At 38.4% G+C, this 22,045-nt stretch overlaps 1 protein-coding gene across 2 annotated transcripts; it reads right to left on the minus strand.

Moving 5' to 3' along the window:
* Positions 1–360: 360 nt before the first annotated feature.
* Positions 361–22,045, minus strand: LOC120092474 (acyl-CoA hydrolase 2-like). 2 transcript variants are annotated; one of them, XM_039050577.2, is made up of 17 exons: positions 21,825–22,045; positions 21,623–21,715; positions 21,157–21,224; positions 21,007–21,079; positions 20,381–20,427; positions 20,147–20,272; positions 19,610–19,687; positions 18,923–19,010; positions 18,149–18,261; positions 5,153–5,215; positions 5,028–5,083; positions 1,713–1,817; positions 1,573–1,629; positions 1,211–1,312; positions 835–883; positions 694–762; positions 361–613 (listed from the first exon to the last, which is right to left on the minus strand). In XM_039050577.2, the coding sequence occupies exons 1-17, from the start codon at positions 21,838–21,840 to the stop codon at positions 536–538; spliced, it is 1,281 nt and encodes a 426-aa protein (XP_038906505.1). In that variant the 5' UTR covers positions 21,841–22,045; the 3' UTR covers positions 361–535. The 2 variants fall into 2 exon arrangements, with proteins under 2 accessions (XP_038906505.1, XP_038906500.1); XM_039050572.2 differs by having other exon boundaries at positions 5,153–5,236; positions 21,825–21,990.

A 22,045-nucleotide genomic window follows, 5' to 3' on the forward strand; every position in this document is an offset into this window, starting at 1 on the left:
CACGAACTTTCAGTTCAATCTTCTTGAAAGAAGTTTTTCATTCACAGGAGGAGATGCCCTTCCTATAGCTACTATAGGCGGCGGCAGCCCCACCTCCACACCCATAGCATGGAAGAGCTGCTCCTTAATCCGCATTACAACCAATCCACATTTTCTCCAGATCGATATATGATACTAAACCGAAACTGAGCTGAACTTAATCCAATCCTATGTAAGGGTCAATCTAATCTAACATATCTTGCTATTTCTACGATAATTTTGATTTATTGACAAAGAAGCAAAGAAATGGATTTATCATCCAATTGAATCACTTCAAATAAACTAAGAGAAGTTCGAGAGAAAGGAGGGCATCACCACACATTACATAAGCACGAAATACCATAAGCTTTGATCTACGTGTGTATAATTAGAATCACAAGTTGGTTTTACAAACACATTTATTGAACACCTTTTATCCGCCACCATGTTGAGATATCAAAATTGATATGGACTATAGCATAGCATATTGAAAGCTACCACATTAGATGAAAAAATTTCATAGCTTTGAGGCTGGAGTGGATTCTGGCACTCTTACCTTCCGAATTAGGCCTTCTTGAGTCAATGACACGACGAGCTGCTCATTATTCACACAATTCAGTTATTAACATAATAGAGAGAGAGCAAGAGGAACATATGGTAGTTAGTTTCGTTTACCTCGCCCTTTTGGTTGAACATCTCGCCCGTAACGAAACCACGAGCATTATAGGCAGTAGGTGCCTCAATCTGTTCATGCTTGTGTTAGCATATTTTGAGCACAAACAAAAGTGATTAAAATACTTCGTTCATTATACTTACTACAAATAACAGCCAATCGTCAGCTCTTAAAGGTCGGTGAAACCACATCCTGAACAGAAATTGGAGGAGTAAGTTCTGATCTTACATTTATGACAATGATAAAATGACGCACGGATTATCTTTATAAACCAGCGTCTCAGAGGTCTCATCTTGTATTATATATACTCGTGACCCGCTCCACTAATTGCCAAAGAGGCTTTACATTCCTAAAACTTGTTCTAAAAGCCAATAAAGACGTTACATTATAGACCTTTTCATATGGGAATTTCCTTGTATTCTTTCATTTTTCTTTTGGCAATTCATTTTTTTTAATAGAGAAATAGTCCGTCGACAACTGAAAGTAAGACAACTGTAAACATATAATTGAAATACTTACGAGTGATCCAAGCTTATGGAAGTTGTCCTCAAACCCTTCCTACGATGGGGATTCAAGCTTACTGAAAGAAATATCAGGTCAGAAGCATATGCTACTACACACCTGCACGAACAACGTATATCATACAATATCATTTTCTATGTATACACGACAACAGGTTTATGTGAATTTTTGTCACTGCCATTCCGAGTAAGAAGGTGCATTCGATTATCCCAACAAGAGATAAGAACTATGCCCAAAGTTCTTAATTTTCGTATGAAAAGGGTTTTCAAAATTAAAAGTCAATCAGCTCTGGCCAGAATCACTAGGTTCTACAATAGTTCTAAAAAGCATAACTTATTATACTCAATTAAGCTGCTTACCTGTGCAAGGCTTGATCATCTGATAGTTTTCCTCTTGCTCTAAACCAATACTTCAAACTGCAATGTAATGCATTGTACCATCAACATATGAAAAGGTGCTACAGACAAACCATTAACTGAAATGAGAAGTGCAACGGTACCAAGGAGGAGACTTGGTCTGGTTCGTCGAGTTGTTAGGCTCGCAAAATCGTATCTCAATTGGCCAAGGAATAAATGTCCTTGCAGCTACCTTGTTACGGTAAGTCCTGATATAACCAATAGTTCTTATGAGCTGTTTGCACTGTAGGGATGATAGTTCTTGCGAGCCATTCTACGATAGTCAGGTTCTTATCCAGAATGACATCATCACGATAGTTAAACATTTAGAGTCTATGGCTAAGTAAGCCTCCATATCCACCTTGTAAATGCATCTTTATATATCATTTTTTTCGTAATAAACATTTAATACGAATCTATCACCAAGTAAACTTCCATATCCACTTTGTACTTGTTGAAAAAAAAAATCAAAGTAGCTCTGATACCACTGTTGAGAGAAATGAAATTGATGGAAAAGAAATAAATGTTGCAGAAAAAAATCAATACCTCAATGTTTGTCAAACAAAAGAAAAAAAATGAAAATGAGAGTGAAATTCAAACTTCTTATTGAAGTAGAAAAAAATTGGCGATATAAAAAATTGTGATACTCAAGATGTGGTATACAAAATTGTGATATATATTTTACATGAGACATCACCCTTTCATAGGAACAAAGGGTAAATTTAATAACTTAAAAATAAAAAACTTGAAAACCAAAAACTGAAAAATAAATCAAACAATAAAGTAAATAACTTCAAGCATTAAATTTTAAAACTAAAGATGAAAAAGAAAAAACTCATAATTCAACACTCTTGAGGTTTTTCTTTGTCACACCTAACTTTTGGTGAGGAAACATAAACTGTCTATGTGCAGTATTTGTGAGAATGCCGATGAGTTGTTCGATGATTTTGCATTCTTTCTCTTTCGTTCTCTACTTTTATCAATAAATGAAATCTTGACTTTGATGTGCCTCGTTCTACCATCTGGTACCAAATTGGAGACACTAGCAACCAAATCAAGTATTTTTTTTTAGATAAGGTAGACTGTGCATCTTCCCTTCTTGACCATTTTAGAAGGAAAAATTTTCAAAGCTTCAGTGCCTTCGTGTCCAAAGTATTGATGCCACCTTTCAATCATTTTGACCCTTACAATCTTTGTTCCTTGAGGGTCTTTGAAAAATACATAAAATTTATTATGCAATAATTAAATAATACTAAGCAAGATTTGAGATAACTTTGGAACATATAAAACATTGGATATTTTATGTTCATCTTGCTTACATGACAATAATACCTTTGCCTTCAGCTAGTACTGTTTCGCCATATCCAAGAACCACCTTAGACTGTATAGATTTATCAATCTGGCTAAAAGGATTTACATATTTAACCATATGGGAAGTGCTCCACTGTCAATAAGCCATGATGTTGACACTTTGTCATCAAAATGTGATGCCATAAACAAAAAAAAAAAAAAAAAAAAAAAAATGTTTCTTCATTGTTGGGAATTTGGAGTTGGTTTTGTTTACTAAAACAAAACTTCTCCGTATGACCGTCCTTGTTGCAATAATCGCAATGGTAAACTTGCTCGTTTTTTAACCAACGATTCTTTTCAGTATGGTTAGTCTTTTCAGAAAATCAACAAGGAGGAAATTCATCTTTTCTTGACGCTCCTCCCTTTTCTATACTCACCTGATTTTTAGTTGCATGTCTATCATCTTCTCCAACAAGTTTCTTGTCTTTAAATTTTGCATGAAATACACCCTCAGCTTGCTCCTCATTGCACATTATACTCTTTTGTTCATGGACTTGTAATTTGCTAATTAATTTAGCTATAGAGAGAGTTGTTAGATTAGAAGGCTCTGCTATGGCTGAGATCTTTGACTCCAATTTATCAGGAACATTAATCATTATTTTTTTCCACAACTCTTTGATTTGGCAAATTTTTACCAGCTAATCTTATCTGATTTACAATGGTCAATCACTTTTGTTGTGTAATCCCTCATAGAATTTGAATCCTTTATTTTTAGCATCTCAAACTCTCCTTGGAGAGTCAACATTTTGACAGCTTTCACCCTTGCACTTCCTTCAAATTCTTCGTGCAATTTATCCCAAGCTTCTTTTGCTATTTTACAATCAATAATCCTAGAAAATATAGGATCAGATAAAGCGACATGAAACACGGATAAAGAACTTCTGTAATTTCTCCTCTCCATGTAGTCTGATCTGATTCAATGTTGGATTTTCTCCCAATGATCGAGGATCAACATCGGTTGAAACTGATTCCCAAAGGCCAAGTGCCTTGAGATAGGATTGCATTTTAACAATCCAAAAATGGTAGTTTTCATCATTAAAATGTGAAGGAGAGGAAACACCAAAATTGAAAGATTTTTCAAATACAAAAACTGGAATTTTTTTTTTCACTCTCAAACAAAATCATAGGCCTTTGAATCTAAGACTCTGATACCATTATTGAAAAATTAAAGTAGCTTTGATGCTATTGTTGAGAAAATGGAATTGATGGAAAAGAAATAAATGTTACAGAAGCAAACAAGGAGGAAAAAAATGAAAATGATAGTGAAATTCAAACTTCTTATTGAAGTAAGAAAAAATTGGTGATACATAAAATTGTGATACTCAAAATGTGGTACACAAAATTGTGATACATATTTTATATGATACATCACCCTTTTATAGGAACAAAGGGCAAATTTAATAACTTACAAATTAAAGGCATATTAAAAACATAAACCTAATAACTTAAAATACAAACTTGAAAACCAAAAACTGAAAAATAAATCAAACAATAAAATAAATAACTTCAAGCATTAAATTTTGAAACTAACGGTGAAAGAGAAGAAACAATTAACAGTAATAAAAAATGAAAAATAAATCAAACGATAAAATAAATATCTTCAAGCATTAAATTTTGAAACAAACGGAGAAAGAGAAAAGACAATTAACAGTAATCACCCTACCAGAAGAAATTCAAAATTCCTGCAATTGATTCCTTTCAATTACAAACTTCATATGGAATGAAACTTCCAAAGGAATGCCGTAAGCTGATTCTATTAGTACGCCGGACCTCGGTCATAGAGATTTTGCCCACATTACATGGCCTAACCTTAACCTACGCTCTGATCAAAATAAAACCAACTAAACATGATTTCCCCAAAATAAATGGCTTAATATTTTCATATATATTATCAAATATCAGAATAAAAATTTCTGATATTGGAGCAAATAAACCTACCATGAAAAAGAACAAAACCAATGGAAGAGCTACTTCATTGAAGGAAGAACAAGCAAAAATGTACCAACTAACTTACATGATAGGAAAGCCCATATAAAGAAAACCTAAAGTGGACAACAGATAAATCTTACCTAGGAAGAGATGGATCTGTAAGGCGTCTCTCGCGCAAGTCTTCCATTGATAGAAGCTGTAATATAATCAAGATCAATTTCCAAATGGAAATTATCATACATATAGGTTGCAAAATTTTAATCACCGTATCTGGAGATGGCACAGCTGGCATTTTTCCTATCTGGTGGTCAAATCCTTCTTCTTCTTTCTGCGAATAAACCATTGTAGTCTTGACAATCAAAGTATTGCAGTGAAAACTATAGAAAACCATTGGTCTCTCATTACTTAATTTCCTAAGATTTATCAAATTCAAAATTTGGATATAACTATTCTTATGATATGTTGGAACGTAATATTGTTGGAATATAACAAGCTAAGTTTCTTATGAATGCTATGGAGCTTCATTTGGAGTTCCCCACAGATAATTATGACTATGTTACTCAAAATTGATCAAATTGACTTCGCTGTTATTTATCTTACAGTCCTTGGCTTTCATTCAAGGTTGTGATCGCAAATTGATGTTGTTTGGGAAATTTCCTAGCTTGGAAGATCGTTCCAATAATTCTATCATACATTCTTCATCTTGCAAGCCTATGGCATAAAGATAATTTAAATATCAGGAAATTTTCTTTTCAGACTTCAGTTCTCCCCTTGTTACTCTACTTCTCACAGACGAATTTTATATCAAGCGGAGTTAATCGGTGCTACTGCTATCTATCTTCTTAAACTCATTTAGGTGCTGTATCTCTTGTATGGATTTCTAGGGCATATACTTTTTGTTCCCTTTTACATATCTTCGTTGAAAGTAGGGTTTTACCTAGGGGTATTATGGTAATTGTCTCTTACCTTAGGGCTCTCTACTGTCTATTTATTCATCCTGTTCTCTTGTATTTTGTGTATCAATTAACAATAATAAGAAAAAGGTCTGTATCGTGGTTTTTCTCCCTATTCTAGGGTTTCCACGTAAAATGTGTGTTGGTCTCTTTCTTTTCCTATTTTTCATCATGGTATCAGAGCATGGCAACAAAACTCTAGCCCACAGACATCTTCTACAGACGAAGCTCCAATCATGGACATGAAAACTGTTATCCAAGAGGCTGTAAAAGAATATCTCCAATCTGCCCTACCATAACTTCTTCCAGCCACCATCGCCGCCGTCCAGCCACCACAGGGGGCGCCGTCGACGTCGATCGGGGGTCCCTTCGAAGGAGAGAATCGTGAGATCGAGCCACAAAGACCCTCGTTCGCGTCGACCATGCCGCACGAATCGCCGGCCATCACTTTGCTGTCCAACCGCGATCGATTTGGGAGCCGATCCGAGGAGAACCGACCCAGCCGATCGATTCTGTCTCTGTCCAGCCGCATTTCCCCCAGGCGCAGATCCGAGCTGCCGACCCGACGCCACAGCAGTCCTTCCAAAAGCCGCTGCCTCCGATCTGTTTCTCTCCGGCCGACGCCCCGATTCCAGCGTACCCAGGTGGTTCCGCTCCCAACCAGCCGTCAATCGAAGGCGTTTTTCCAGCTGGACCGAATCATGGTGGGTCGGCTCAGTACCCGGACGATGTTAGACGCAGATTAGCCTATCTTCAAATGCAGATTTCAAATTTGAAAACAGCCCTTGGCCCAAACCCTCAATCAGTCACCACAAAGAATTCGGTAAATTTGTTCTCTATTTTGCCCAATACAAATTACTTAACTGGCTCAATGGGAAATACTGTAGGATTTCTAGTAGGAGAAAAACTGAATGGGGAGAATTATTTTTCCTAGTCCCAGTCGATCAGAATGGCCCTAGAAGGAAGGCACAAATTCGGGTATTTGACAGGAGAAATTCGAAACCTATCCCAGGCGATCCTCAAGAAAGAATCTGGAAAGGAGAGGATTCTCTATTACGATCTGTCCTCATCAATAGTATGGAGCCACAGATTGGCCGACCCTTACTGTATGCAGCAACTGCTAGAGATATCTGGGAGGCAGCCAGGGATCTGTACTCGAAGCGACAAAAAGCATCTCGGTTGTACACGTTACACAAACAGGTCCATGAGTGCAAACAAGGGACCATGGATGTTACTTTCTACTTTAATAAATTATTTGTATATTGGCAAGAGATGGACCTTTGCCGACAGATTGTCTGGAACTGCGCACAAGATGGGGCCCAGTACTTGAAACTTGAAGAGGCAGATCAGGTGTATGTGTTTTTGGCTGGATTGAACCTAAAATTTGACAATGTTCGGAGTTGCATATTGGGTCAACGACCTACTCCTTCTCTCAGAGAAGTTTGTTCAGAGGTTCGACTGGAAGAGGATCGATCACATGCTACGAACAATCCTGTGACTGTTTCCACTAATGCATCAGCCTTTGTTACAAAGGCGTCCAGTTCCGACAGTGATAAAAAGCCCACACCTGTTTGTGAGCATTGTAAGAAGCCGTGGTATACGAAGGACCAATGTTGGAAGCTGCACGGCAGGCCCCCAAACAGTAGGAGACGACAGTCACATGACAAATCAAACTTTGGACGTGCACTCGTAAGTGACTACACAACATCAGTCCTCAGCCGATAATAAGACCAATTTGAGTGCTGTCGGGGTGAGTGCCATTGCGCAATCAGGTACATTTCCATCTTTTGGCTTTATTAGCATTAATGGCAAGAAACCCTGAATTGTAGATTCAGGGGCCACAGATCATCTCACCAGCTCTTCAGAATTGTTTGTTTCATACTGTCCGAGTGCGGGGCATGAACGTGTTAGAATTGCAGACGGGTCTTTTGCCCCAGTTGCAGGGAAAGGAAATACCTCTCCTTTTGATGGTTTAGTGATACATGTGCCTAAAATCTCTTATAATCTTTTATCAGTCAGTAAAATTACAAGAGATCTGAACTGTAAGGCCATTTTCTCACTAGATTCTGTTGTGTTTCAGGATCAGAAGTCGGGGATGACGATTGGCACTGCCCGGCACGATAGAGGGCTCTACTTCCTTTCTGACGATGCTTCTTCTAGGAGGGATCATAGAACTGGTTTTATGTCTTTAAAGTTTTCTACTTCCGAAAATGACTTTATGTTATGGCATTATCGTTTAGGACATCCAAACTTTCAGTATATGAAATATTTATTTCCACATTTATTCCGCAATATTAATATAGCGTCTCTAAATTGTGATGTATGTATTTGTGCCAAACAAAGTCGTATTACTTTTCGTTCTCAACCTTATAAGCCGTCCAGTCCTTTCTTTCTCATTCATAGTGACGTCTGGGGACCCTCACCTACTACTACCTCCACTGGTAAACGTTGGTTCGTCACCTTCATAGACGACCACACACGCCTCACTTGGGTGTTCTTACTTGCTGATAAGTCTGAGGTATCTTCCATCTTTCAACAATTTTATAATATGGTTGAAACCCAGTTCCATGCCAAGATTGGGATTTTGAGGAGTGATAATGGACGAGAGTTCTTTAACACCTCTTTCCATGACTTTCTTGTGTTTAAGGGAATTGTCCATCAGAGCTCGTGTGTTTATACTCCCCAACAAAATAGAGTAGCCGAGCGTAAAAATCGTCATCTGGTGGAAGTTGCCCGGTCATTAATGTTGTCTGCCACTCTTCCGTCCTACCTGTGGGGAGATGCCATTCTTATAGTAGCTCACCTCATCAATCGCATGCCTTCTCGTATTCTTGACTTTCATAATCCCTTGGACCTATTCAAAGAATCCTTTCCAACTACTCGCCTGATTTCTGATGTATCCCTCCGTGTCTTCGGTTGTGTCGTGTTTGTCCATTCCCATGGCCCAAATCGCACAAAATTCACCCCTCGTGCTCAGAAATGTGTTTTTGTTGGGTACCCTCTACACCAACGTGGGTATTGTTGAAAAAGGGTTGGTTTGCCCTAGGGGTTTATTTGTAATTCTCTTATGGGCCTAGGGCTTCCTGTCTGTCTATTTATTTGAGGAGTCTTTTTGTATTTCAGTGTAACAAAATAATAAGATTTGATCGTGGTTTTTTCTCCCTGGCCTAGGGTTTTCCACGTAAATTAGTGTGTTTTCTCTCTTCTTCTTCTTTTATTTTTATCCTGGTATCAGAGCAAAGGGACGAAACCCTAGGTCATGAAACCCTAGCCACCATTGATGAATCTCCTTCGACGACCAATTTTGAGATAGCTGACACGATTAAGGAAGCTGTCCAACAATACCTAGAGACCGCCTTACCTCGCCTTCTTCAACAAATGAGTGCCGCCGGAACGACAACCCAATCCGTTGACAGACAGATCGGATTGCGCCCAATCAAAGAGAATCGGCGTCCAGATCTGAGCGATGCCCAGCCACCCTTCAGCCGCGGACTCATCGATCTCCCAGGTGCAAATGGTGTTCGGCGGACAGATCCGGTCGCAGCAGCTTTTGCGCACAACCCGGTCGATCTCCCAGTAGTCGATCGCGCACAACCTTCCTCGAATCCAAAACAGTCGATGACGACCAGATCTGTCAATCTTCCAACAGCTTTCATGCATAACCTGGTCGATCTCCCAACAGGCTTCGATCGACAACCCTAGGGTTCGAAGCCGCGGCTTCGCCGGTGGGTTTTCTAACCAGCAACCTCCGGTGGTGGATCGGCTGGTCCTCTCTGACTGCAGTTACGCCGGTCCGGTCGCTTTTCCGACGAACTCTCCGGAAGGTCTGACCGGGGCGTGTTCTGATGAGATTAAAAGCAGATTTCTTTTCCTCCAGCAATAGCTCGCGGGTTTTGGGTCGGTGCTTGGTACAAACTCAAAAATTGTTCAACCGGAATCGTCCAATTTACAGCTAGGCTTCGAGAACCCGATAAACTCTTTCCATTCTTTACCTGTTACAAATTTATTATCTAGATTAATAGGACACTCTGCAGGTATTATTATTGGAGAAAAGTTGAATGGCGAAAATTATTTCTCCTGGGCTCAATCCATCCGAATGGCTCTGGAAGGAAGACAGAAATTTGGCTATCTAACTGGGGAGATAGCCAAACTTGAACCCGACAGTCCCCACGAATGTATCTGGAGAGCAGAAGATTCATTGCTACGATTAGTTCTAGTGAGTAGCATGGAACCCCAAATTGGCAGACCGTTACTTTACACGGCGACTGCCAAAAAGATCTGGGATGCAGTACAGCAGTTGTATTCACAAAAGCAAAATGCATCCCACCTCTATACCTTACGCAAACAAGTCCATGAATGCAAGCAAGGAGCTATGGAAGTCACGTCATACTTCAACAAATTGTCCTTGTTATGGCAAGAAATGGACTTATGTCGTGAGATTATCTGGAGATGTACACATGATGGGACGCAGTATTCCAAACTTGAGGAAGCTGATCGAGTGTGTGATTTTCTGGCTGGGTTAAATCCGAAATTTGATGGTGTTCGCAGCAGGATCCTGGGCCAACGTCCCACACCGTCACTGAGGAAGGTGTGGTCTAAAATACGCCTCGAAGAAGACAGGTCTAGGGCCATGAATATTTTAGTAATTACGTCTACTGAGGCTGCTGCTTTTGCCACCAAGTCATCTGGATCAGACAGTGACAAGAAACCTCCACCTGTTTGTGAGCATTGCAAAAAACCATGGCACACGAAAGACCAGTGTTGGAAGCTTCATGGCAAACCTCCAAATTACAAACGACGTCAGTCATAGGACAAGGCTGGTCCTGAACGGGCTCTGGTCAGTGATTTGGCTAATGACAAGACCTCGACTCTGCCTTAAGCTGACAGTCAGAGTAACTTAAGTGCTGTTGGGGTCAGTGCAATTGCACACTCAGGTACGACTCGGTCTTTTGGTTTTATTAGCATTAATGGTAAACGGCCCTGGATTGTGGACTCTGGAGCAACAGATCGTCTGACCGGGTCTTCTGATCATTTTATATCATATCACCCGAGTGTCGGCAATGAAAAGATTAGAATCGCAGATGGGTCCTTTGCCCCTGTCGCAGGGAAAGGACATCTTTCTCCATTTGATGGTTTGATATTGCGTGATGTACTGCATGTTCCTAAAATTTCGTATAACTTACTTTTTGTTAGTAAAATTACATGGGACCTGAACTGTCAAACTGTTTTCTCACCGGACATTGTTTTGTTTCAGGATCTGAGCACGAGGACGACGATTGCCACTACCCGGCACGATAGGAGGCTCTATTTTCTGACTGATGAAATTTCTTTAAGGATGATTATAGAACTAGTTTTGTTTCTTTGAATTTCTCTACTGTTGAGACTGATTTTATGTTATGAAATTACCGTCTGGGACATCCCAATTTTCAATATATGAAGTATCTTTTTCCACATTTATTTCATAATATTAATATATCATCCTTACAATGCGATGTGTGTATCTGGGCTAAACAAAGTCGTGTTTCGTTTCACTCTCAACCCTACAAGCCGTCCAAACCGTTCAGTCTTATCCATAGTGATGTCTGGGGTCCCTCACCAATCATTACCTCTACAGGCAAACGGTGGTTTGTCACCTTTATTGACGATCACACCAGATTGACCTGGGTCTTCCTTTTGACTGATAAGTCTGAGGTGTCCTCTGTTTTCCAACAAATTTATGCGACCGTAGAAATCTAGTTCAACACAAAAATCGCGACCATAGAAACCCAGTTCAACACAAAAATTTCCATTTTACGGAGTGACAACGGGCGTGAATTCATTAATCACTCATTTCGGGACTTCTTGGTATTTAAAGGAATTGTCCATCAAAGCTCGTGTGCCTATACTCCCTAACAAAACGGAGTAGCCGAGAGGAAAAATAGGCAGCTAGTTGAGGTCGCTCGTTCCCTTATGATATCTACCTCTCTTCCTTCCTATCTGTGGGGCAATGCTATCCTTCCTGCAGTCCACCTTATCAACCGCATGCCTTCCCGTGTCTTATCCTTCCATACTCCTCTTGACTATTTCAAAGAATTGTATCCCAACACCCGGTTAATTCCTGATGTACCTCTGCGGGTGTTTGGATGTGTTGTCTTTGTCCATACCCACGATCCCAATCGTACGAAATTCAATCCTCGTACCCAGAAATGTGTCTTTGTTGGGTATCCTCTCCATCAACGTGGGTACAAGTGTTATCGTCCCTCGTCTCGGAAGTATTTTGTGTCTATGGATGTCACCTTTCTCGAGGATCAACCATTTTTCCCCATTAGTCCTCTTCCGGGGGAGCGTCCTAGTGAAGAGGCTAACTGGTCCACGTACTCCATTCCCCTAGAGGTGTCGGCTGAACTTGAACATCCTAGCCCTGTTCTTCCTAATCCTGTTCTTCCTACTAATCAAGTCCCTTGGATAACTTACTACAGGAAGAATCTTAGAAAGGAAACAATGTCGCCTGTCGCTTCTCCGGCTCCAGTTCATGAGTCAGACTCGGTCTTAGTTCCAGGTATGAATATTCCTGTTTGTGATACTAATGATTTTGTTGAGACTGATAATTGTAGAGTGGACAAAGATATAGAGATTGATGCAAATTATGAGAAAATAAAGGAAATTGATGCAAATGATGAGGAAAATAGAGGGAATTGAGGAGGATGGAGAAACTGGTGGAGAAGACAACACTGAAGAAATAACTTTAGCAAACGAGAATAGTGGAAGGGAAGGTGATTGTGTGGGAAGTCCTTCTAACGAAAGATCCATAGATCAGATGGTTAGCTGCAGTAAAGAACGTGAAGAAGAGGAAAACCGTGATACATCTCTTGATCTTCCAATTGCCTTGAGAAAAGAGACTAGGTCATGTACAAAGTTCCCTACACATAGTTACATGACATATAGTAACCTATCTCCTGAGTTCAAGGCTCTTACTACCAGTCTAGATACGGTAATGGTTCCAAGTAATATACGAGTTGCAATGGAAACTCCTAAGTGGAAGGTTGCAGTTATGGAAGAAATGAGAGCTCTAGAGAAAAATGGAACATGGGAACAGGTTGCTCTTCCTGAGGGGCACAAGACGGTTGGATGTAAATGGGTGTTTATTGTCAAGTACAAATCCGATGGCTCAATTGACAGATACAAGGTGAGACTGGTAGCCAAAGGCTTTACCTAGACCTTTGGTATTGATTACTCTGAGACATTCTCTCCTGTGGCTAAGCTCAATACGATCCGGGTACTGTTATCTGTTGTTGTTAATAAAGATTGGTCTTTGCACCAATTGGATGTGAAGAATGCGTTTCTTATTGGAGAACTCGAAGAAAAAGTCTATATGAGCCCTCCACCCGGCTTCGAACAACAGTTTAACCTCGGGTTTGTAGATTGAAGAAGTCACTGTATGGGTTGAAACAATCGCCAAGAGCCTGGTTTGACAGATTCACCACATTTGTTAAAGCTCAGGGGTATGATCAGGGGCACTCAGACCACACGTTGTTTACAAAAAGGTCGAGTTCAGGAAAAACCTCAGTACTTATTGTGTATGTAGATGATATTGTTTTGACCGGTGATACTGATGAAATTATGAGACTTAAAACAAAGATGGCTGAAGAATTTGAAATTAAAGATCTGGAAAAATTGTGATACTTCCTTGGGAAGAGGGTATCTCTGTCTCACAACGAAAGTATACTCTAGATCTCCTCAAAGAAACAGGGATGACTGGGTGTAGACCTGTAGACACCCCTGCAGAGTATAATGTCAAACTGAGTAATGTTAGTAATGGAGCTCCTGTTAGCAAAGAGAGATATCAGCGATTAGTCGGAAAGTTGATATATTTATCTCACACAAGATCTGATATATCATATGCTGTGAGTGTTGTTAGTCAGTTCATACAAGCTCCCTATGAGGAACATATGACAGCCGTTGAACACATCTTACGGTATTTAAAGAGCACTCCTGGTAAAGGTCTTCTGTTCAGGAAGTCTAGTATACGTGGTATAGAAGCATATACAAATTCGAACTGGGCTGGATCTACTGTTGATAGAAAGTCTGTGTTTGGATATTGCACGTTTGTCTAGAGCAATCTGGTTACTTGGAGAAGTAAGAAACAGGGAGTGGTTGCCAAGAGTAGTGCAAAAGCCGAGTACAGGGCCATGAATTTGGGGATATGTGAAGAGATCTGGTTGAAGAAAGTATTAACAGATCTTCGACAAGACAGTGAGCTTCTAATGAAATTGTTCTGCGACAATAAAGCAGCAATAAGTATTGCCAACAATCCGGTCCAGCACGATAGAACCAAACACGTCGAGATTGACAGACATTTCGTTAAAGAAAGACTGGACAATGGGAGCATATGTATTCCCTACATCCTTTCAAATCAGCAGATTGCAGATGTCCTTACAAAGGGGTTGTTAAGACGGAGTTTTGATTACTGTGTCAGCAAGTTGGGTCTGATCGATATTTACGCCCCAACTTGAAGGGGGTGTCGAAAAAGGGTTGGTTTGCCCTAGGGGTTTATTTGTAATTCTCTTATGGGTCTAGGGTTTCCTGTCTGTCTATTTATTTGAGGTGCCTTTCTGTATTTCAGTGTAACAAAATAATAAGATTTGATCGTGGTTTTTTCTCCCTGGCCTAGGGTTTTCCACGTAAATTAGTGTGTTTTCTCTCTTCTTCTTCTTTTATTTTTATCAGGTATAAATACTACCATCCGTCCTCTCATAAGTATTTTGTCTCCATGGACATAACTTTCATTGAAGATCAGCCCTTCTTCCCCGTTAGTCATCTTCAAGGGGAGAGCTTGAGTGAAGAGCCTAACTGGTCCTCCTATGATATCCCCTTAGGGGAATCCGCCCCGATTCCTTCTCCTAATTCTAAAAAAGCCTGTCCTGTCCTCCCTACCAACCAGATTCCTTGGATAACCTACTATAGGAAGAATCTTAGAAAGGAAGGGACGCCACCTGTTGAACAGCCAGCTCCGGTCCATGAATCAGACCCTGCATCTGGTCCAAGTATGTGTATTCCTGAAACTAATGATGTTGATATATGTATGGAGACTGACAAGTGCAAGGAAGATAAGGATGAAGGAGGTGGCAATACTGAAAATGTGACAAATGAGGAAACAGCTAAGAATGATAGCAATAAAGGGAAAGGTCCAGATTGTGACAAGGAAGTGGAAGATACTACTGAAACCCTTGATATACAGGTGACCGATCATGCTGAAAAACCTAGAGAGTTAGAAAATCATGATGTCTCTATCAATCTTCCAATAGCACTGAGGAAAGGTACTCGTTCATGCGCAAAGTACTCTGTGCACAGTTACATGACATATAGCAATTTGTCTCCTAAATTTAAAGCTCTCACTACCAACTTGGATAGTATCATGGTCCCAAGCAGTATTCGTGAAGCAATGGAGAACTCTGAATGGAAAACGGCTGTTATGAAAGAAATGAGGGCTCTTGAGAAAAATGGTACATGGGAACAGGTGCCTTTACCTGAAGGGCACAGGACAGTTGGATGCAAATGGGTGTTCACCGTAAAATACAAATCAGATGAGACGATTGACCGATATAAGGCCAGATTGGTTGTTAAAGGTTTCACCCAGACCTACGGAGTTGATTACTATGAAACATTCTCTCCCGTGGCCAAACTCAACACTATTCGGGTTTTGTTGTCGATTACTGTAAACAAAGATTGGTCACTTCACCAGTTAGATGTTAAAAATGCATTCCTGAATGGAGAACTTGAAGAAGAAGTCTATATGAGCCCTCCTCCTGGATTCGAGAGTCAGTTCAAGCACAGGGTTTGTAGACTGAGAAAGTCTTTATATGGACTGAAACAGTCCCCAAGGGCTTGGTTTGATAGGTTCACCACATTTGTTATAGAACAGAGATACAAACAAGGGCACTCAGATCATACACTGTTTACGAAATGGTCCGACTCCGGGAAGATTGCCGTCCTTATATTGTATGTTGATGATATTGTTCTGTCTGGCGATGATGAGGGTGAAATTACAAGGTTTAAAATGAGAATGGCCAGAGAATTTGAGATTAAAGACCTTGGTAAGCTGAGATACTTCCTTAGAATGGAAGTATCAAGAGAAGGTATTTCAATATCGCAAAGGAAATATACACTAGACTTGCTCAAAAAAATAGGCATGACTGAGTGTAAACCTGCTGACACACCTGTGGAGTATAATGCAAAACTTGGTGTTATAACAACAAAGTTCCTGTTAGCAAGGAAAGGTACCAGAGGTTGGTTGGAAAGTTGATCTACTTGTCCCATACAAGACTAGATATTTCATATGCAGTAAGCGTGGTAAGCCAATTTATGCAAGCTCCCTATGAGGAGCATATGACTGCGGTTGAGCGTATTCTTCGGTACTTGAAGGGGACTCCTGGTAAGGGTCTGATGTTCAAGAAGTCTGGAAAAAGGACTATAGAAGCATATACCGATTCTGATTGGGCAGGCTCTGTCGTTGATAGAAAGTCAACCTCTGGGTATTGCACCTTTGTCTGGGGTAACCTTGTCATCTGGCGAAGTAAAAACAGGGAGTGGTGACTAGGAGTAGCGCTAAAGCTGAGTACAGGATAATGAGCTTAGGGATATGTGAAGAAATCTGGTTGAATAAGGTGCTATTTGATATTTACCAAGACAGTGAGCTTCTAATGAAGTTGTTTTGTGATAATAAAGCAGCAATAAGCATCGCAAACAACCCAATCCAGCATGACAGAACCAAACATGTAGAGATTGACAGACACTTCATTAAAGAAAGACTGGATAATGGGAGCATTTGCATCCCCTATATTCCCTCAAGTCAACAAGTGGCAGATGTTCTCACCAAGGGGTTACTTAGACCAAATTTTGACTACTGTATCAGCAAGTTGGGTCTTATTGATATTTATGCACCAATTTGAGGGAATGTTGAAAGTAGGGTTTTACCCTAGAGGTATTATTGTAATTGTCTCTTACCCTAGGGCTCTCTACTGTCTATTTATTCATCCTGTTCTCTTGTATTCTGGGTATCAATTAAAAATAATAAGAAAAATGTCTGTATCATGGTTTTTCTCCCTGTTCTAGGGTTTCCACGTAAACTGTGTGTTGGTCTCTTTCTTTTCCTATTTTTCATCAATCTTCATAACATCTCAGACCAAAATTGATTTCTCAGAATAAAACTCTCACTAATATTAAGAACAATAAACCCACTGCGAAGTTTTCTTCCATATTCATAAGCCATATCTACAGTATACTGCTACTGCATTCATAAGCATAGTCAGGGTTGGAACTAAACAAATAAAACCAACAAAAACAACTAAGTCCAAAAGAGAGAGCCTCTGCTTGCTTTGGTCTCATACCAAGGTTCAGAAATTTGAAGTCCTCTAAACCTTGGCGTCATTATCTACTAATAGAACATCCATATTTAGTTTATAGGCACATTCTAATCATTTCTATCAAGTTGAAACAGTATATCTCACGAATTTGAAACTTTCTTTCTGCTTGCTAATTATTATAAAAAAAAAAAAATTGGAAGAAAATTTAAACATAAACGGTTCATATTTTATCATACCAACTGTGGTTTAAGCAAATTTACACAATGATAATCTGGTCAAGTTGAAACAGCACATCTCACCAAAATATGATAAAATTCAACAACCCAAATCAATGAGTACAGAAAGCAAAGGAATTTAACAAATCAAGAACATGGGAGGAAAAAACAATTTTGACTTTTAAACTTGGCTAGTTGTATCAATTTCCACCTTCAACTTTCAATTTCATTGAATTGAACCCTAAACTTAAACATTTATTATCACGTTCACCCTTAGATTAAATTTTCTCTAAATTCAGTCACTAATTTTAGCAACAAATAAAATACAAAATTCTCAAAACTTAGTAATTTCCAAAAAAATAAAATAACAAATAAAAAATAAAAATCCCAAATAATACAGAAGATTGATGATTTAACAAATCTTTGAAAAACACTCAAGTTTCATTGAAAATCTAGGTCTAATGTTGTTCTCTTTGAAGTTTAACTAATTTCATATTCAATAAACATTTTATGATTATTAAATATACATGAAAAGACTTCCATGGATGATTTTTCAAATAAAAGACTGTTGGCGAATCAAACAATAACATTTATTCATGGTTAAGATAAAATTGCAAAGGTTAAGGTACAGTTTGATATAATTTAAATTTGAAGGAAAAAGTTGATGTACCCTGCCAAGTTAAGGGAGAAAATTGATATTTTCCTAAAAAAACAAAAAAGATCATCCAAATATGCACAGATTGACAATTACTTGAAATGAAGCGAGCAATGTGAAAATGATATTTCCTTTCTGTATTGCATCCACTCTCCGGGAAGCAAAACTGTGTCCATCACGAATACGTTGAACTTGATATATAATCGGCGCTACAAAAGCAAAAAATGAATGGTTATCATCCCTTTTTCAACTTCAAAGATATAATTACAGTGGTCTAATTTAAGATTGCTCTTGCTCTATGTTTCTCACATCATCTGAAGTATGTCACATAGATACGGTCCTACAGAAAGTGTCCTATAGTTAATTTTATCATGAAAAAGCCCTGCTCCCCAAATCTGGAAGATGTATCAACGCAAACATCTTACGGTGACACGAAGTTATGCAGTTGGGGTCTAAACTGCAGAAGGTGTCAAACTATCGGAATATACTTCACACAAACTTCAATCCATAATCCAGAAAGACAACAGTCATAGAAGCATATAAAACCAAGAGTTCAAAAATCCACTAGGTAAAAGGAAACCAGCTTGCACAGCTTTGACGAATCATTAAATGTGACAGGAAACATATCCTTGGATCAAAAGTTCTCCATGCTACAATTTTATAAGAATAAGGCATTCTTTAGCTAATTGTCATCGCTGTGAAAATTAATTTAATTGAAAGTGAATTGTCATTGAAACGATAATGATGAAGACAGGAAACAGGTATATGTGTGAGACACAAAGATACTACCATAGGCTTAGACATTACGGCTGGGAGTATGTTATCTGAGCAATAAAAGCATTAAGATCCAGCATAAATAATTGTACTTACTATCAAAGTCCCCGATGAGAAGAAAATATGCATGCAAACTATGCACAAACTTGAGACAATCAAGAGTTTTTGACGCTGCTGCCAGTGCCTGTAATATTTATAAATTAGAAGTGAACTATTCTGAGTATCAAGAAGAATTAACAATATTGCACTAATGTGTTTAACGCCTATATTTATCAAGTAATTTAATTGATGTGATAACAAAATGACCATAGCTCAGAGATAGTTGATATGCACTTTTTTCCTTGAGGTCGAAAGTTCAAATTCTCGTGCCTCATATTTGTGATACTCAAGGAAAAAAAACATGAAGACAAGCACTAGATCTTGAGACATGCATAGGCTGCTAAATCAGTAGAGACAGAAAAAAATGGATGTTTCCCTCAAACCTTCTATACTTCAAAAAATATGAGATGATTAGCAAGCACAAAGACAAGCTAAGAACAATGTCGAGGATATGTGATAAAGCACCAGGTTGAGTGTTGACGTCAGAAAGAAAATTTTTGAACTGCACTTAAGATTAATTGATTCACCAGTCAACTTCATCGAACATTTCAATAATGCCAAATCCCAAACTATCCAGCAACCTATACTTTGGATATTGCTTTTACGATATCTACCAAATTTTTGAAAGAAGAAAGAAAAAACGATAGTGAAATAGAATAAAAAAAGAAATAATAATAATAATACCTGGCCAACTAGCTGCCCACCAAAAACTTTTCCAAATTTTGGAGCCTCTGGTAAAGTAATCCCTTGGAATAAATTTGCCTCCAGAGAATCAGTAGAAACAACAATTTTAGCAGCATTACATAAGCAAAGTAAACAATATCATGAATGAAAAATAGAATCAACTTTATTGTAATCCTATGTTTCAATGGGAACAAGTCAATCACAAAATTTCTCACAATTTCCCATCGTTCAGTGTAATTCCATGTTTCAACAGGTAGAAGGACAATTTTCTCATTTTCCGTTTATTTAGGATGAGATTTATTGATGTTCTTGGAATATAACATAAAAAAAATTAGATAATAAGAAGAATTTTGTGAAGTTCCTTCATCCTTTATTCCTAGGAGAAGTGTTGGAGAAATGAGTTACTTTCTTTAGGGGGAAAACTGTCATCATAGAGAGAGAGAGAAAGAAATGAGGGAGAGAGATCATTAGCATCATGGCAGTTGGGATAGTGAGCACTGCTTGCAAAACGTGAAATCATATTCAAGAAAAACATACTTCCAGAGGCTGTAGGTGCAATATTTTCTCAACAAGTGCACATGTATCATGAGTTCTGTCGGCATTCCAAATCGACATAGAAGTTAACAATGAATAATGTTCCCGAGGTAGGATCAAGCATGTGAGCTGCCACAATTAGAAGCACATAGGTAAGTAAAACCATGTAGACACCATAACCTCAAGGAAAAGACATTTTGCTTGTAAAAGAGAAAATGGAAGGCCTAAATAACCTACCTTAGACAGAGCAACTATATCAGCATCCTGTACAGATCTTGAGGATCCTGCAAAACCAGTTCACATTCTTAGTTTCCAGAAGCATCACCAGATTCACATATAGCAGGCAAAATCAAAAGTTGTTTTGTTGTCAGCTCAAGTCTCAGATGGCAATATAATGAGTGTTCATCAAATTCAACACATAATATAATGAGATGGGTACACAAACGAAATCCATCACTCACTCGTTATAAAGACAAAACAGTATATGGCGAAGAATGGACACAAGAGAACAATCGGTGGAAGTTCCAAAAGGAAAAGATTACAAAAATTATGACATAAAGCAATAAGTCTGAAAAAGTATCTAAAAACAGAAATTTTAGATATGTGTACCCTGTACGGTAAGGAACCATGAGATATATGTTTGGAATAGATTCCAATTTGAAGAGTTGAAAAATCACCATCTCATTTCTCTTAGGGTAATAAATACTTTCGACAAATGATTTCTATTTGGAAAAGGGGTGGAAAATAAGATAAGTTGAATAACAACACAAAATTGAAAGGAAACGACATGATTAACAAATTTTACTGAAGTTGATCTGACAATAATACGTCAAAAATAGTAAAATTTCTGAGTAAATAAATACCAAAATAGTCATAACGCTTTAACTGAAATTCCGGCTGATTTTCTCCATCTTCATCAACGCCATGTACTTCAGCCTGTAAACCATAAGAGTGAGAAGCTTTCTCAAGACCAACTAAACTTCCAACTACTGCAAAATTCCCAAGAAGATTACCTCTCCCTCCCATATGAAATAGATTCCAGCTCCTGTTTCACCCTCACGAAGAACGTAGTCTCCACTCTCTGCGAAAAAAAAAAACGTCAAATTAAAACTGTCATATTACAACTATTACGTTAGCTAATAAATCTTAAGTTACAATTGCCTTGGCACCGATTCTTGTCTAATGTAATCGCCATAGACTCAAAAAAAAAAAAAAAAAAAAAAAAAAAACCCTCAAGTTTTCAGGTAAAGAATAATTTAAACTTTAAATATACTATCAACACTGCTGTCAGTTTAATCGATACCAACAATTTTCATCAGATAGAAAAGAAAAACAAACACTACAACGTTAAATCACACATTAGTCACTACATACTCATTGAATCGAGTGGAAGAGCAGAAGAATTAATTGATTTCATCAGCAAATTACATGTTATGATGGACCAAAAGTTGTGAACAAATTATGGAAAACAAAAGTTACCGTAGCGCTTAACGACAATCACTTCAGCAATTGCCCTTAAAGACGAGCTAGGCAGCCTCTGTAGCAGCGGAACACATCCAAGAAACTCAATCACTGCAAAAAAAAAAAAAAATTAAGAACATCGAAATTGCAGTTACAGAACAAAATTGACGTGAAATGAAAAAGAAAAAGATTCTTGATTCCGATTTTCAATTCGTCGCACCTGATTCTAGGTCCATGACGCTCGAAACAGTTAGAAGTGAAAGTATTGGATCAAGATGAGCAACTGAATTCCGTGAATGAATTCCTCCAGATCACCTCTTTTTGTGATTGTACTCATTTTTAATTGATTTAAAGAAAAAATATAATATTTTTCAAAAGAAACAGATAAGTATAAATAAAATAAACAATCTTTTCTAAAAAATAAATAAATATGACCCTGGT

The sequence above is a fragment of the Benincasa hispida genome, chromosome 1, assembly GCF_027475165.1.
Source record: "Benincasa hispida cultivar pf3 chromosome 1, pf3_genome.v1.1, whole genome shotgun sequence".
Lineage (NCBI taxonomy): Eukaryota > Viridiplantae > Streptophyta > Magnoliopsida > Cucurbitales > Cucurbitaceae > Benincasa > Benincasa hispida.

Excerpts from the sequence above, each read along its gene's own strand:
- LOC120092474 (XM_039050572.2), bottom strand. Across the intron at positions 21,225-21,622 it reads GATTGTCGTTAAGCGCTACG|AGAGTGGAGACTACGTTCTT; the intron begins GTAACTTTTGTT and ends TTTTTTTCGCAG. Across the intron at positions 20,428-21,006 it reads AAAGCGTTATGACTATTTTG|GATCCTCAAGATCTGTACAG; the intron begins GTATTTATTTAC and ends CTGGTTTTGCAG.